This window comes from Haliaeetus leucocephalus, unplaced genomic scaffold (genome assembly GCF_000737465.1).
Source record: "Haliaeetus leucocephalus isolate CR32 unplaced genomic scaffold, Haliaeetus_leucocephalus-4.0 Scaffold32, whole genome shotgun sequence".
NCBI lineage: Eukaryota > Metazoa > Chordata > Aves > Accipitriformes > Accipitridae > Haliaeetus > Haliaeetus leucocephalus.
In genome coordinates, this window is record NW_010972468.1 from 435,510 (window position 1) to 451,816 (window position 16,307).

The window sequence follows — 16,307 nt, forward strand, 5'->3', positions numbered from 1 at the left end:
GTGATTCTAGCTACAGCATTTTTTCTTCACAGGCTGGGTCACTGCCATCCTCTCCTTCTAGCTTGGTTGATTTAACTGTTTAAAATTGTGGAGGGAATGCATTGTAATGACTAGCTCCCTATCTTTTACCGTGGATTCACAGAGTCCCAAAATGTATTTCTTAGGCTGAAAACTCCTGCCTGCTGAAAGGCAGAATTTTTTACAGGGTGCTGTTCTGAAGAGGCTAATGTCATACACAACGATTGTAATTATTATTAATTTGAGATAAAGTGGAGAAATTATATGTTATGTCTTTATATATAAACAGAGGGCTTTTAAAATGCAGTAAAGGGCTCCCTGATCCTTTAAGCAGTACATTTACTACAGTGCCTTAAGTGGTTTATTTTTACTGATCTTTTCTTAATGTGGAACATTATAAATAGTATTACCGATTATAAGTATGAATTAAATTATGCATTTCTGTCGTGGTTTAACCCCAGCTGGCAACTCAGCCCCACACAGCCGCTCACTCACCCCCCTCACAGTGGGACGGGGGAGAGAATCAGAAGGGTCAAAGTGAGAAAACTTGTGGGCTGAGATAAAGACAGTTTAATAGGTAAAGCAAAAGCCGTGCATGCAAGCAAATTGAAACCAGGAATTCATTCCCCACTTCCCACGGGCAGGCAGGTGTTCAGCATCTCCAGGACAGCAGGGCTCCAGCACGCCTGACGGTGACTTGGGAAGACAAACGCCATCACTCCCAGCGTCCCCCCTTCCTTCTTCTTCCCCCAGCTTTATATACTGAGCATGACGCCGTATGGTGTGGGATATCCCTTGGGTCGGTTGGGGTCAGCTGTCCCGGCTGTGCCCCCTCCCAACTCCTTGTGCCCCCCCAGCCTGCTCGCTGGTGGGGTGGGGGGAGAAGCAGCAAAGGCCTTGGCTCTGGGTAAGCACTGCTCAGCAGGGATGAAAACATCCCTGTGTTATCAACACTGTTTTCAGCACAAATCCAAAGCCCCATACCAGCTACTATGGAAAAAATTAACTCTATTCCAGCCCAAACCAGCACAATTTCATAAAATATGCATCTCCTGATGTAATTTCTAAGCAACTCTTCTTTCAGTTGGGTGCCTATGTAATTCCAAGTGTATAACTGAAAATCAGTTGATTTTATGTGAATTACATTATTTACTTTTTACTTATTTTGATGAAGGCTTAAAAAAGTAGTGCCAGTTCACTGACTGTTTTTCACTAGTGTTTATGCACAAGTAGTCCTTAAAAATTTGCAAGTCTTTTTTAAAACAAACAATCAAGCATTACTTTAGGTGTTTAGAAACACGTTTTTCCACCATTAAAGTTTTTATGCATATGTTTCTTGAGTATTCGTAAGTGCACTTCCATTTCTTTCTCTATTACTGCAGCAAAATAATTGAATCTTTGTCTAGTTCATGCAGCAAATGACAAGAGTTAGTACTTAAAACTAACAAGAAGACAGTAAAAAAAAAAATAAATTTTTTTTCAATTTTGTGTATAAAGTGCAAGCATACTTAGGAACTCATTTCAAAACAAAACTGTTTTGATCAAACTGTTCAGAAATTTCTAGGAATTTATTTGTTAAGTAGAATCTGTACAATGTAATGGAATCACAATTAAATAACAGAAATTGCTGTGAACAAGTAGATCATTATTGTAATATAGACTTCTTGTCGTATTGATTCTTTTCTAGTAGTACTATGAAACTTGGTTACCTGTGGTGAGATTTGTCTCTCCTAACCTTAAATGTCTTTAGGTATCTGAGCCAGTCACTGTAGCTTCCATTTATGCACAGGAAATAAAGTAAATTTTAGGACATAGTTCTTCTAATCTACTGTAGACATTTATATTACAATGAATTGCACCTGAGAAATGCCTGTTTTGACATTTGATTGAATACTCCATGTAGTGGTCATTTGTATATTGCTCCTACAGTTTTATTTTAAGTTCAGTTCCATGTAGGATTTTCAGGTTAATAGCTGATGGTAGAATGAGCCAATCATTTTTTTTAATTTGTATTTTTAAATTTGAATTAGGATTCCTTTCCTATGATGTCAGTCCAGCATGTTATTGACCGGCTTTATCCCTATAATGTTTTCCTTGGAAAGGAAGGCAGGACTGCAGTCAAAGATGCATTAAAAGTAAGTATTGCACATATAATTCCAGGGAGTGATGGATTATGACAATAGTTCTCCTGACTAATGTTACTTCACTGCTTCTGTAAAAAGAAGAAATCTTAAGTAAACTAAATGGTGTACTTAATGGTTTACAGTAAATTATTGCTGATGCTGAAACAGTATTTTAAAAAAACCCCTAACTTCATAAGCTTGTAGATTTCGTTATAGTGAAAGGTGAAACCTCTGTGTTGTGTAGAATATTTAGACCTCCATTCCAGACTACAGAAAAACCCTCATTATGTAAGTGGTGAATTAATTTGAAAGTAGCTACTTATATGGTTAAGGTAGTCAAATGCTTTAAAAATACCTCTGGCATTTGACTTCTAAGAGGAGATATTAAAATGACAATAGAGATCACATGCACAAAATACATTCAGTATAGTATCATTATGGATTATATTAGTCTCTGGTTTTGGTCTGTGTTAGCCTTTTGTTACTTGTTGTTGGTCAGATCTCTTTTGATGTTTTATCCATATTTAATAATAGCTTTTAAAGCCTATAATTATGCTGGGTTATTCCATTTATCCTTTTAAAACTTCATCACAGTGCCGACTTTCTTTCATCTTTGAATATGTTGTAGTAGGAGTTATGTATGTTGTTGAAAATTAGTGTTCGCGACCCAGAGCATCTTACCCAGCTCTTTCAGTCCTGAAAATTAGAAATTATTTGTACATGTGTATTTAGAAATAACCAACTTTGTAGCTAGTGAATTTTTTTTTTTTTTTTTCCTAAAATCGAGCCTACATGTCAGGGAAATGAATGTTTGTAGCCCATCCCTGCTGACACCTCCCATATATGGCCTTTTTGCATTGGAGCTCAGTCCCGTATTCCCTGTTTAACTGAGCTGGTCTCCTACTTGTCTTCCTGAGTTTTGGCATGGACAGTCTTTGCATTTGAAGGAGGTTGTCCTGAATGACCTGCTAGCTTTCACGAACCTTCAAAGCTGCCTCCTGTGGGGTCCTACCTACCATTTCTCTGAATAAGCCAATCTGGCCTGAAATGCAGGATCTGTAGTCAATGTTACTTGCCTTCATCACTCCCCCTCAGGATTTTGAACTCCATTATTTCATGGTTGCTACAGCCAAGGCTGCCGTTGATTCCCACATCCACAACCAATTTCTCCTTGTTTGTGAATAGCAGGAGCTGTCTGTGCATCACTCCTGCCTCGCCAGTGCAGCGCCTGTATTGACATGTTATTCCAGGCAGCCTCAGAAATCTAGATTCATTGTGTCGCGCTGTGTTGCCCTTCCACCACATGTCAGGGTGACTGAAGTTGCCCGTAAGAACCATGGTCTGGGTGGAAATACAGACTTCTATCTGTTAGCAGAGCAGTAACAGTCACTTCTGTTCTTAACATGCCTTTATTTTAAATCCTTTGTGTCTTTTTTTTTCCCCTGTCAGTTATAGATGGTGAATGTTCACTACCATCAGCTTCCTCCATTTTCCATTTCTTTTATTTGATTTTAAGTGTTGTGCATTCTTCCTGTGTAAGACAGGTTGATTTGACAAGTAAAACCTCCTTTCTCAGTGATGGTCTACTTGTAAATTATAATGAGGTATTTAAATTTTTCTGTGTTAATTTTCCTTTTTTTGATACTCTTCCTCATCACTACTTATACAAACTTGTCCCATTATGTCAACAAGTACGTGTAGTATTAGGAATTTTATTCTATTTGCAAACAACAAATCTTGTTAAGCAGCAAACCTTAAGGACTACAGAAAATAACTGGTTGTACTGGGCAACGCCTGTTTATAATGATATTCTACTAATAGCAGCACAAGAACGGTATTAAACAAGGATAAGAAATTTTTTTTTTCCATTCCATAAGAAATGTGAGAGAGAGGAGTCTGGCAGAAGCAAGGTGATTTCTTACTCTACCTTCCTACAGATTTCCAAAGAGTGTCCAGCTAATATTTACCACTGAATACTTCTCTCTGTGTAACAGAATACAGTTAGGAAATACTAATCTTAACTAGGACGTGTTGAGAGTTGAAGAAATAAATACTTGAAGTGTATTTGCAATTGATGGGCTAATTTGTTTGAATTGAATCACTTCTTGACATCAGCTGACATCTAAAGAAAATGAAAATAAATTTCATGTAATAAAATGTAAAGTTTAGGCATCAGACTTGGAGACAGATGTGGGGAAGTAGTAATCTAGCCGATAACTTGATTTCAGGGTGTCTTCCCTTCCAGTGAGGTGTCGCAGCTGGGAAGTGGGATAGCTAGAGGTTAGGCTAAACAGCTAGTTTTGGCAGCTGTTAGACCCTGTACATATTTCTTGAAGAGATCATATTCTTCAGGCACTGTCTTCCCAAACATTATCTTCAACTTGGGCAAATCTTCTTCTTATGTGCCTCCTTGCTCACTGAGACACCACCAAGACCTAGGTATTCCTTGTAATTCTTATTCTCAATAATGAATTAATGTGAAATACTGACTTGTACCCTCCCTGTGAGTGGAAGTAGATCGTTATGGTGTTAGTCTTGGATGTGTAAAGATGCTTTGAAATGCAAATCTCTTGTTGAGTGGATCTAGTTGGAGTTAAAACCTTAGGTTTAACTCTGTCTATCAACCAACTTTTCTATTTGATACAAATGTGGCTCCTTGTGTCAAACTAGTTAGGATCAAAAGAAGTGTTTATGGATTGCACACTAATCCGGCATTAGCAGTGATCTTGAGAGTTACTGATCATACAGAACATTTGTACAAGGGCTACAGTTTGCAGCATTCATTAGTTCATTAGCTTGCAACAGACAGGACAGAAGTACCAAAATAAACTTGAGAATGATGTGCCTTTCTGTACCTTTATTTGAAGTTTCTGCATTTTGGAACCTATGTCAATTTCTATTCTGATTCTTAAAGAAGATCTTAAACTTAGAAGATCTTGCAAAAGAAAATATGACTTGATTTGAATTCTGGCCTTTAAAATTATTCTGTACTTGCATGAAATATTGGCATGACAAATTATTTTGACTGACAGATGAACATTTGAAATATGATTGCAAAAATTAAGTAAAAATTTATTTAGGCTTTTTCTCTAGAAGATTTAGATATAGAGAAATCACTGATTTCAAGGGAAACAGCCTCCAGGTAAACATTCCCAAACAATAAGCTTAAGCACATAGGATGTCTCCCACAGTATTGAAGTTTTCTTTCCTGTATACTATTGGTAGGCATTTATAAAACTGGTCATCTTCATTTAGGCTGAGTTTGGTGGCTCATAAGAGACTCGAGCTGTTCTATACTTATTTCTTCATTGTTCCATAAGCTTTTAGTATTTTACTTCAGATTCATCAGAGATTTTGGGTTTGCTTTTTTAATTCTCACATGCCTTTTCCATGCCTTTTTTTCCCAGTGTTGGAAACGCCCAGTGTTGTTTGGTTGGGGTTTTTTTTACCTTCTAATCAAGAGAATCTTCCCATCAGATTTTAGAAAAAATATGTAGATCACATTTGTCTTAATAAATGAGCAAGTCCCTTTTAGCCTGCTATCCAAGTGTTTAACTTCACTCTAAGACCCTTCTAGAATTTTTCTTTGATTTTTTTTCATGCCTTGATTAATTCTGTGTTTACTGTCTTGATCTTATATCAAATAAAAGCTTATTTGTTCCCTTGATTCATTTTTGTATTATTTGCACACCCCCTTTAATCTTACCTGACCTCCTCCTTGAAAACTTTCCCTGCCTCACAGCAGGGAGTCTTTGGACTACATAGACACTCTCTCATAGAGAGTGGGCTAATAGTTCAGAAAACTGGAATCTTCTTCTTGTCTAGACAGTTCTGTACACTTCTAAGATATCTCTGTTGCAAATTTTGGTCTAAGGAAGGATTTGTTTCTCTTTTATTCCCCCCAAAGTAATCTATAATCTTTGGGGTTTTGCATTAATGAATGGTCTTAGTGCCAGTACATACCACTGTAGTGGAATCTGTCCTTCAGACTTAACCGATCTATCCCATCTTGCACTTGCAGTTCATATTTTGCTTCTTGTGAAACAGTTCAGTGCTCTTGTTCCCTTGAAAAATTCTCTTTCCTTGCCATGCAGAGAATCTTCAAGAAAGATTGGTTGCCTTTCGATACCTCCTTTGGATAGCTTAGCTGTCTTGTGGGTTCAGCATAGCAGTTATCTGCAAATATGTCTCATTTAAGCTCTGTGTTCCTTTGAGCAGTTTCCGTGCTGAGACATTACTTATCATTAGTTACTTCCAAGTGGTCAGAATTCCTCTTCTTCCTTTTTTCTCATTTTTACAGTTTGCCTTTTCTCTCATGTTTCTAGGCATGCAGAATGTGGCCTGATGATTACGGACTGCCAAACCACTTCCCTTGGTTTTGGGGGCTAGTCTTTTCTTTGTTCTTTCCTCTTAAGTCTGAGGCAATGAAGCTGCCCACTTCTGGCTCTCCAAGTATCTCCCAAACTTTCTGATACTGAATGTGCTCAATCGGTTGTCCTTTCAAGACTTTTTTTCCTTTGCAGCTATCAACTTGGACTTTATATAGAGGAAGTTGCTTCTGGCTTAGGCAGAAGTATGTTTAATGTATTGTACATCCATTTCATGCCACTCTCTGATTCCATATCTAGCTATCATAATTCTAAATGAAGAACTGCGTCAAAGAGATGAGTCTTGCTCTGAAAGCCACAAACACTTTTGTTTGCTGCTCCTGTCCAGGTATAAGTGTGGTACCTTGTTTAATTACTACATTATCCAGTTCAGCGGCATCTCCATGCTTACATGTGATGAATTCAAATTGTATAAATTCAGTTAGATGAATTCAAGTTGTATAAATTCAGTATCTGCACACAGATAGACGGTCCTCTTTCACTGTCCTAACTGAGGGTCTAAAAGGCTAGCTGCAGACCCTCAACAATATTTGCAGGAAAAAAAAAAACCGAAGAAACCAAAACAAAAACCCCAAAAACCCAAACCAAAAAACGGCTTAGAAATTTTAGACTCACAAGATCTTTGTTTACAAGGTTTGCTGCTGCTGTCTCCAAATCCTCCTTGCTTGATACAGAGGCTGCTGGTGCAGATAATCTTGCTTGCTCACAGTTATTTTCTTTTGTTGGTATTTGATTAAGGGATTTTAGTGTACAAGCAGTTTGCAATTTTGTGTATGAGCAGCTTTGGCCCTATCCAAAATACCATTAACTTCGTAAGAATATTACAATTTACTAGTGAACGTAAGAGTGAGAACATCTGTAGTTCATTTCACAGAATCATAGTTGGAGCATTTCGTAGAATCATGGTTTGAGATACTACTCAGTAGGCATTCCTGTCCTCTGTTGTTGTTTAAACGTTTAATGGTATCTGAAGTAGACTCAGCTGTTACAATAAGAATATAATTTGGTGCAGCCCTTTACTAAGCACATTTATGGTTAAAAATGAAATTTTTGTAGGCTTTTGTTCCAGAATGGGAATTTACAAAGTGATGAAGAGCCAAAGTGTTTGTATGAATGCATCTCAGCTTTCTTTCTGAACTTTAATAGGCAGTGCTGTGAATCCTAGTAGTAATAAAACTAAATGCTTTTCAAGAATTATTTTATATTAGTGACTTCTGTTTAAAAAAAATCTTTTTTTCTAAGAATTCTAAGGAGTTGGATAATACTCCTTTTTCCCTTGTTTACTCAGCTTTCACTCTGTTGAATAAAATGGATCTATGAGTTCAGTAATTTCAGATAGTGGTTTTTTTGTGCATAACCCCGCCCCATATGACTTCCCCTTCCCCAACAAAACAGACTTTTTAAAGGATTTTTAAAATGGTTTTCATGTTTTCTATATACAGCATAAAATAGAGAATATAATGCTGAAGAGAGGGTTGGAAAACCAAATGTCCTGGGTTTTGTCCTTGATATACCCAGAACATGCTGAAGGCTTAATTTGTATAGGTTGTCCTCAATTTTCATTGTTTGATAAGGCTTCGGAGCTAAGTAAACATACTGTTTGATGGTTATTTTTATTGGTAGCCAGATGTTTAAATCTGCAATTGGTTAAAATGACCTGCAGAGATAGGTGATCTATTATTACACATGCTAAAGGCTATCATCTGTTTCTCTTACTATTTTGGTCTGTCAGGCTAGGACCTGGCAAAGTCACCATATGACATTTTCAGTTTACATCTGTCACTACAGTCAGAATAAGTAGATGGTATACAATCTTTTTGCTTTGGTTTTAAATGTAAAATATATAGGCCATCAAGAAAGTAAACACAGGTATTTGAAGTAAAATTTGAAGTGAAGTAAATGGATTTAGGATTTCACAAACAATCTTGAATATACTTCTGGCCTTGTTTTCAGAAGGAACAGTTTTAAAAGCTGGAAAGCTGTATTTAATAATTAATTTCCTCCATCCCCTAATTCTACAGCGTTTTGAGCTTCAAGATTCAGAAAGCCACTTGGTTCCCAGAAGGATTACAAAAGTAGAGAATGTACATGGAAACAAACCCTTCAAGGCTGATGTAACTGTCCAGATTGGTGAAAAAGAAGTGACATTCCAGGTATGAATTTATATATTCATCAAGCTATATATGTTTTTAGATATCATTAACTTGTTTTCATCTCAACAAGAATTTGGCACTTACATTTGATACTAAAACTTATTTGCACTGAATATTTTTTAGTAGAGTAACACATGATATTTATTAGAAAATCATCTAGATACTGGAATATTAGATTATGGATACACAAGATATTATCTTTAGGTAAACTCATACTTTCCAACATGTGATTCATTTAAGTTTCTTGTGTTAAAAAAAAAGCTAAAGAATGGATGAAAGAAAAGCCTCTAAATTTCATTTTTTTTTTATTGGATTAGAGTAACAGAGTGTACTTATGATGCTCTTGGTGCTATTTTCCCTTTTTCTTTTGATAAAAACAATCGTCTGTCTTTGTCTGCACTTCAAATAAAATCTAATGAGTGCTTCGTAATGTTCTGACACAGGATGTTGGGAAAATGGAACAAAAGTAATCACATCAAATATGATTAGTTTGAGTTTCTTCCAATGAAGTTTATGACCTGCTAGGTGGTGAAATAAGGTCTTAGTCAGGAAGCAGATGCTGGTCTGAGAATTTGAAGTTAATCTTGAATTTGAAGAGTCTAAAGACTCTGTAAAGGAGGTGAATTAGTGGGAGTCAGAGATCATATTAACATTGATGAAGAGTGTGCTCAGAGTTTGTACCATGACAAAGTGAAAAGGGGAACAGCAGCAAATGGGAATTTGTCAGAAAAAGGTAAGTCTGTAGGGACTTGATTCAGCTCTTTTCTGAAGGGAAGATTTTTGCTTTCATTTGATATGTAGGTGATACCTTCTGAAAATAGGTCTGCAGAATGTCTCTTTGGGAACAGGAGAGCATAAGGAGTTTGCAGATGAAACAGTTCCCAGACTAGAACGGGAAGTGGAAATAGAGCTAGTGCCTTAACATGGGAAACGATTAAAACTCTCTGAAGTTCTGGTCAAAGTAGCTCCTTCAGATCTTCGTAATACAAATTGCTCTTTCTCTTCCATGTTTTTCTGATGAGCAATAAATATTGGTGATTTTGATATCTTGTCTCTAGCACGAACAGCCTCAAGTTCTTTGCAGACCCCAATGCTGTAATTGAATTGGTTCACATTTTGTTACTCTTTCATGAAGAGTGGGCGAAGGAGGTGTAAAGGAGGTTGTCTATTAGAAATTATATGATCGAATGTTTTTAAGTGAAAGATTTAAGTTTGATGGCTGACAATCATCAGCAAAATATTACAGTAGTTTTGGCAAAGCATAACCCAGTCCACACAAAGCCTAGAGTTATCACATATAGCTTATTTAGCTTTTTTCCCCCCCCCCTTATAGGTTCCAGCTGGGACTGGGCTGTTAAAAAAGCATCCTCGATCAGATACTTTCATAAGGACTTCCAGCCATAATCAACTGTTGGCAGAAATGATGCAATCCCATATGGTTAAAGATATGTGCTTAATTGGAGGAAAAGTAAGAATTTAAATTTCTTTTCTCCCTCCTTGCCCATGTTCCTTAGAGTGTAATCTAGTTCATATTTTTTAACTTTTTAGGGCTGTGGCAAAACAGTTATTGCTAAGGAGTTTGCTGATATACTGGGATACAGCATAGAACCTATCATGCTGTACCAGGTAAGTAAACTATCTGCTGATGATCATGCTTTAAATGTGATCTGAAATACACAGATGTCGATTCTTTGTGTATATTCTCTCTCTCTCTCAGTGATTTTGGAAGCTGCAGCTGTGTTCATATACAGCTGTATAATCACCGATATGGGTTAAAAGAAACAAAGGCTAGCAAAGATTTCAAAGACAGCAAAGTTTTCTGATGATTATAGAGCATTTTTTACTCTCTCTGTTAGAATGCTCATCTAAAATGTCTTCTTATTGCAGGCCTGAACAGAGAGGGTACTGTGCAGCAATATAGGTAGTACAATGTTATTACAGATATACTAGCCCTGATACTGCTTTCCTTCGATTTTATTGACTTCATTGTGAATGTGAAAGAGGTAATCTAAATAAAATGTCAGGAGAGTCATTTAACACGGTGGTCTTTCTCCTAGCCGCAGAGAATTGACAACTCATTCTGTGATATGGCATGACTGAGTGTCATAAAGAAAACTTTGTCTTTTGTGTCTTCTCCCTTTCGGATTTTTTTTCCCTTTTGAAGTATGTTTCCTGCCTTTAGGTCAGAGTGGTGACCACTGGTAATTCATGCATGTTGAATACCTCCGGAAGACCTTTTGTTGTTCTTTTTCTTTTTTCTTTTTTTTTCCCATATGCTGTTTAATCTTATAACGGAAGTCTCCATTATCAACGCTACTTTTTTATTATTATAGAAGACAGTTTATTTATTGTACAGAGAATATATATTGTGTTTTATGTTTCTGGGGAATTTTTTTAAAGTTATTTCTCATATTCCATAGTCTTTCTTCTGGGTTTTTTGATGTTTCCTTTGTCAAGATCACCTAATACCCTCTTATGTGCTTATGTTTTCTGATGCCTAACACGTGGAATTTTAATCAATATTATAAATTCTGTGCCTTTTCTTTTTTTACATTTCTGTTTAGTTTGATTACTCCAGTTGTGGTGGGACTGCGTTGTAGTAGAGATAGAAGATAACATTCCATGTTCAAAAATGTTGCATCCTAGAAATCTAAAATGAGGGCTGGTGTTTAAATCTAATATATACATATTACATTCAATGAATATTAACTTTGTTATTCATAGGTGCTATAACAAACAGATAGTAATCTTCTTCTGCCCTTAGCCTAATTTTACGTCATATATTTATGTTATGTCTTAGTACCGATGTGACTTTAAAGATAAATTTGGGGTGAAGTGTGCATTAACACTGTTTGAGACATGCACAGGCAGTTGACTTAGATGCCGTAAAATGTCAATCATGGGCTACAACGACAAGAAGGAAGAACTGGAGAAGTTGTAAGTGTGTCCCTGGGCTTTGAACGTGGTGGCTAGGAGCTTGTTGTAGCTGCATTTTTCATGAGTTGGAAGAAGAAATTTACAGTAACTGAAAAAGTAAGGAGAGAGTGAATGTTTTTACTGAGTAAAATATAAAGTTTGTATTTAAAAAGATTATCATAGAAGTGGTAGTAATGGTTCCAGAAGGGTTAGACATGCAGAATAATAAGAGAAATGAAGGTTTTGGACCTGTAGTTGTCTTGGAGTATGGTAAACATGGTATAGTGGTGCTGCTGCACATTAGGGTTTTTCTCTTTGATTTCATCTGGAAACTGCTTCAGGCTTTCTCACAGTGCTAGCGGTTTTTTGCAAACCCTAAGCTGTGTCATGCTTAACAGTGATCTCCCATAGCCAGTGGTCATTCAGTATGTGTTTGGAAAGAATTGTCAGTCTTAGATCTTGATATATTCTAACCTCATGACATAAATGGAAAAATTACAAGATTAAATGTATAATTAATCAATTTGCTGGCTTTTCACAGTAGACATCACACATGTAAGGTTTTCTCCATAACCTTGAGGAATGAAAACACTCTCAAATAAAATATGAAGTCAGGAGTCTCCCATGACCTTGTGAGTCAAAATATACCAAATATCACAGGATTTACAGTTATAAGTGATAATTGGCAATGCTGCAGGGGAACATTAGCATCAGATCTAATGCAATATATTGGTCTCTTTCTTCCATCCCTTTGCTTCTTTAATTTTTTCCCAGGCAGCACAGAGACTTCCAAAGGAAGAAATGGCAGTGGCAGCTGATTTGGATTTGGAAGTACAGTGGCATGTGGGGAGAGACACTGACAGAAATGGGTGGTGAGGTTGAAGGGTTGAAACAGGCAAAAAGTGAGAGAAAATAGAAAAGAAAAATATTACTGATGATGAAAAAAGAACAACAGTCCATTTTATGTTTTCCTGCACTGTTGAGAACCTCCCCAGACAGGATCCCGCTGCTTTTCCTTCCCCCTATATGGCTTCAGCTGATAAAGGCGCAGACTCTGAAACTGTGTCTGCGTAGATGGAGTCAGATGGATGACTTGTGCCCTTTCCTTAGGCTTTAACGTGGCCAGGTGCGAGCAGATTTGGGTTCCAAAGCTGCATCACCTCATCAGTGCAATGTTATGTTCAAGTAATATACCTGGATTCCCAGCAGCGCCTATTAACTTCTGTACAGTGGTATAGTAACGTAGGTGTGTAGTTTCTGAGCTGGAATGGAGTGTGTCCAGCTAGCCTGCGTACTTCTCTCTGCGCTTGTCACTGTAAACATATTTTTAAATCATCCCAGGAAACTAACTTTTGCAACTTGACAAACCTGCTCAAGGACAGGCACACCCTAACCCTTGTTTTGTTGCACACAATACAATATTGGGTATTCACCAGAAAAATTAGACAATTATTTGGTTAAAAATGTGACCACTGTTTTTCAGCATCCTACCTTTAATTAGTATGGCTTCGCTGAATAGAGCAGAAGACTTCCTTTTTGGAGACACATGAGAAGAGATGACAGTAAAATTAGTTATTCAGTAAACATCTTTCTTTCAGAGGGATCTGTAATTCCTACAGAAATAAAATCTAAGCCAAGGGTTTGAAGTATTTCCCACTGAAGTGAACCTTTCCTTTGGTTTCACCAGGGTTTGATCAAGTTCAAAGGGCAGAGGGTTTTTATAGAGAGGCTTTTTGGTGATATCAAACAGTATCGCTAAGGCACATAAATGACTGTTTGTGAGCTCGTTGTTCACTATAAATTCCTGTGTAGACAAGTCTATGTAAGATCCTGATGTATATCTATGTGTAGAGACATTTCCTATGTACAATGTCTTACATAATCTCAAAAGTTTTTACAGGAAGCAGTGTATTCAAAAAAAATAAATGATTGAATGTAGCTGCACTATACATCTTCCAATAAATTTTAAGAATGCCATTTGTTTTTCTTAAAATATGTAATAATTTATAAGGGACTTTGCATAGCAAAGCAATAGGATAATTTAATGACAGAACAAAGTGTCTTTTTGATTTTTTTGAGAGACACACCATATTGTCCTAAATCCATTTCTAAAATTAAGGAGGCTTTTATTTGTCCTATGGTTCATTTTTATTTTCCAATAATTTCTGCAGGCACAAAAATAAGTAGTGGGGTCTGAAGCAATATATCTTGGTCTGAAGCAATAGTACTGTTTTTCTTCAGGCTCTGTGAAGAAATGAATTCTTAGCTTTTTTTTTTTTATATATATATAATGTTTACTTTTAGTTTTAGTATTTACTTCATCATTCGTTCCATCTGAAGTTGATTTAAGGGCTTGAATAGTGTGAAAAGGCATAGCTCTTTATATTGATTTCACTGAAAAAAACCTCTAAAAGGTTTTATGTTGTGAGATGAAAATCAAATTTACCTAAACCAAGACTTCCCAAACCTTTTGAGCGCATAGACCATCTCTTATACTAACAGTTGGCTCAGAGAACAATTCCTGTCTCATTTGTGATATCTGACATCATTATATGGATTTCTCATTATATGCAATTCCATGTAGGCAAATTGCTGACAAAGGAAACTCATCCTGATTAGGAAAGGTTTGTTTTTAAGTTCTCTTAATGCCATTAAGTGACAGCAAATGAGAAGCAGCAGCCAGCTAGTTCCTTGTGGACTGTAGCTAAGGAACTTTTGGTTTAAGTTGTTTAAAAGAAAACATTTTCTCCCCCCAGAGTTTCAGGGGGGGAAAAAAGTTATATTCAAAGTGATATTATAACAGTTTTCCAGCAACTTGCTCCTTTTCTTCCCCAGCAAAAAGAGTCTTTTAAGCATATCACTAGTGTTTGTGTACTGTGATGTTCTTGTTTCTAGGATTTCTTTTTTTTCTTTTTTTTTTTTTTTGCATGACCTCATAATTTTTCTTTACAAATTCCTTCCAATTTTTTATTTGAGAAATACTAACAAAATATGAGTCCAAACTGGCATGAAAAGCAGGAAACATAGATTTTTCACCTCATAATTGCCAAGAATATGATTAGCACTGCGAGCCATGAAAAATGGCTAGGCTGGAGGCTTCTATTGCTGTAGTTGCTGAAGGGAGTGAAACTGAAGTTACCCTTCTTGTTTCCTCTCCTAAACTACTTTTTTCCTGTATACAAGATATTTTAGAAAATAACACAATGTAAAACACGTAAGTTACAATGACTGCTACAAATTAAAATAAGCATTTTATTTCACAAGGCAATATAATGTGCCATTGCTTTGCCCAAAATAAGGGGAAAAAAAATTAATTCATATACTTCTATTACCTTCCCGCCAAAGGAAAGGATTTTTAGTGTTAGAGTATTATAACACTCTATCTCATAATGTTTTATTTTTAATATCATATATTAAAAATTGGTTTGGAGTAAATAAATAGAAACAATAAATCACTGGGCAGGTACTTAGCCATAAAACAAATCCCTTGCAGAAACTGAGCAGGTGTTAGCAAATGATACTTCTTTTTAATGCATCACTAAATTGAATCTCATTCAACCATTTAAATTACGATAGAAACATTCATTTTATATTTCGGGAAATATTTTGCACCAAAATACACTTCTGAGTTCATCTTCAGAAGATTAATGCATGGTTCTCAAGTGGTTGTTGGAATTACAGATGGATATTCTATATAGCATAGAAGGCTCCCAGTCAATTCATACTGTATGTTTCATTCCTCTAGAGGTGAATTGCCAGGTGCGTTAGTTACATATTCAGTTATAGAGGGTTTACTAGCCACTGAATGCACACTTCTGATGCAAGTCCTAAAAACACTTATATTTTTCTGTCTTTGATAAAAATGTTTCACGTTCTGGTTTTAGTCTAATTCATTAATAAAATAGAAAAGAGCAAACACAGCAGTAAAAGCCAGAAATACAACAATATAAACATGGTCTGGTTTTGTGAATTTGAATGTGGGACTTTAAATTATACAAATGTGGAATCACTGAAGGAACCAGACTTTGTCCTGTTATTTTAAGGCTTTTAAGGAAATGTAGAAAGAGGAAATGATTCAGGCCATATGACGTAATGTGTTCTATTTTTATTCTTTAAAGTTCAAAGGGTTTATAGTTGTGAAAAGGACATATGCAAAAGCTACAGCTACAATAGAAAACATTTTTCTCATCTGATTTTAGGTTAAGTTGTGTTCACAGCGCAGCCTCAGGAAGGAATTTCATCTTCCAGGTCACAAAATGGCTGTTGCGTCTTTGTTGCTCTAGTGCTTACCTGTTACAATGGAACATCTAAAATATGTGTGCTGGAGGATATGCTAGATGATGCCTTTGGTTTTGATTTATCCCTTAAGCATTATTTTGTGATATGCTATGTACTTTTGATATTTTGTGTGCTACTGGCTTCTTTCTTACTCTGTCCTTTATTCTTCGGTGTTTTCACTGCATTTTCCTGCTGAGAGGTGGAATGTCATGCTGGTTTGTGTTCAAGATTAATGATGAAATCTTTGCTCTTTCAGGTGACTTCTATATGAAATAAGTGACTCTTTCTTTTTCCAGGTGTAAATTGCTGCCCCCTTCTGTACACAAAGCTGTGTACAAGTTGTCATATGCTTGCATTATGTTTAAGAGGGGAAGAAAGGCTTTTGTTCTGGTTTCAAAGGGGTGATATTGGCAAGTCTAGAACTTCCAGAG

The 16,307-nt window shown here is 36.3% G+C and overlaps 1 protein-coding gene across 1 annotated transcript in view; it reads left to right on the plus strand.

Moving 5' to 3' along the window:
- The window catches only part of VWA8 (von Willebrand factor A domain containing 8), a 101,664-nt gene that overhangs the window by 29,735 nt on the left and 55,622 nt on the right, over positions 1–16,307 (plus strand). The window contains exons 8-11 of the mRNA XM_010576497.1: positions 2,049–2,153; positions 8,551–8,682; positions 10,016–10,150; positions 10,231–10,308. Of these exons, the coding sequence (XP_010574799.1) occupies positions 2,049–2,153; positions 8,551–8,682; positions 10,016–10,150; positions 10,231–10,308 (450 nt within the window). The remainder of the gene's footprint in view (positions 1–2,048; positions 2,154–8,550; positions 8,683–10,015; positions 10,151–10,230; positions 10,309–16,307) is intronic.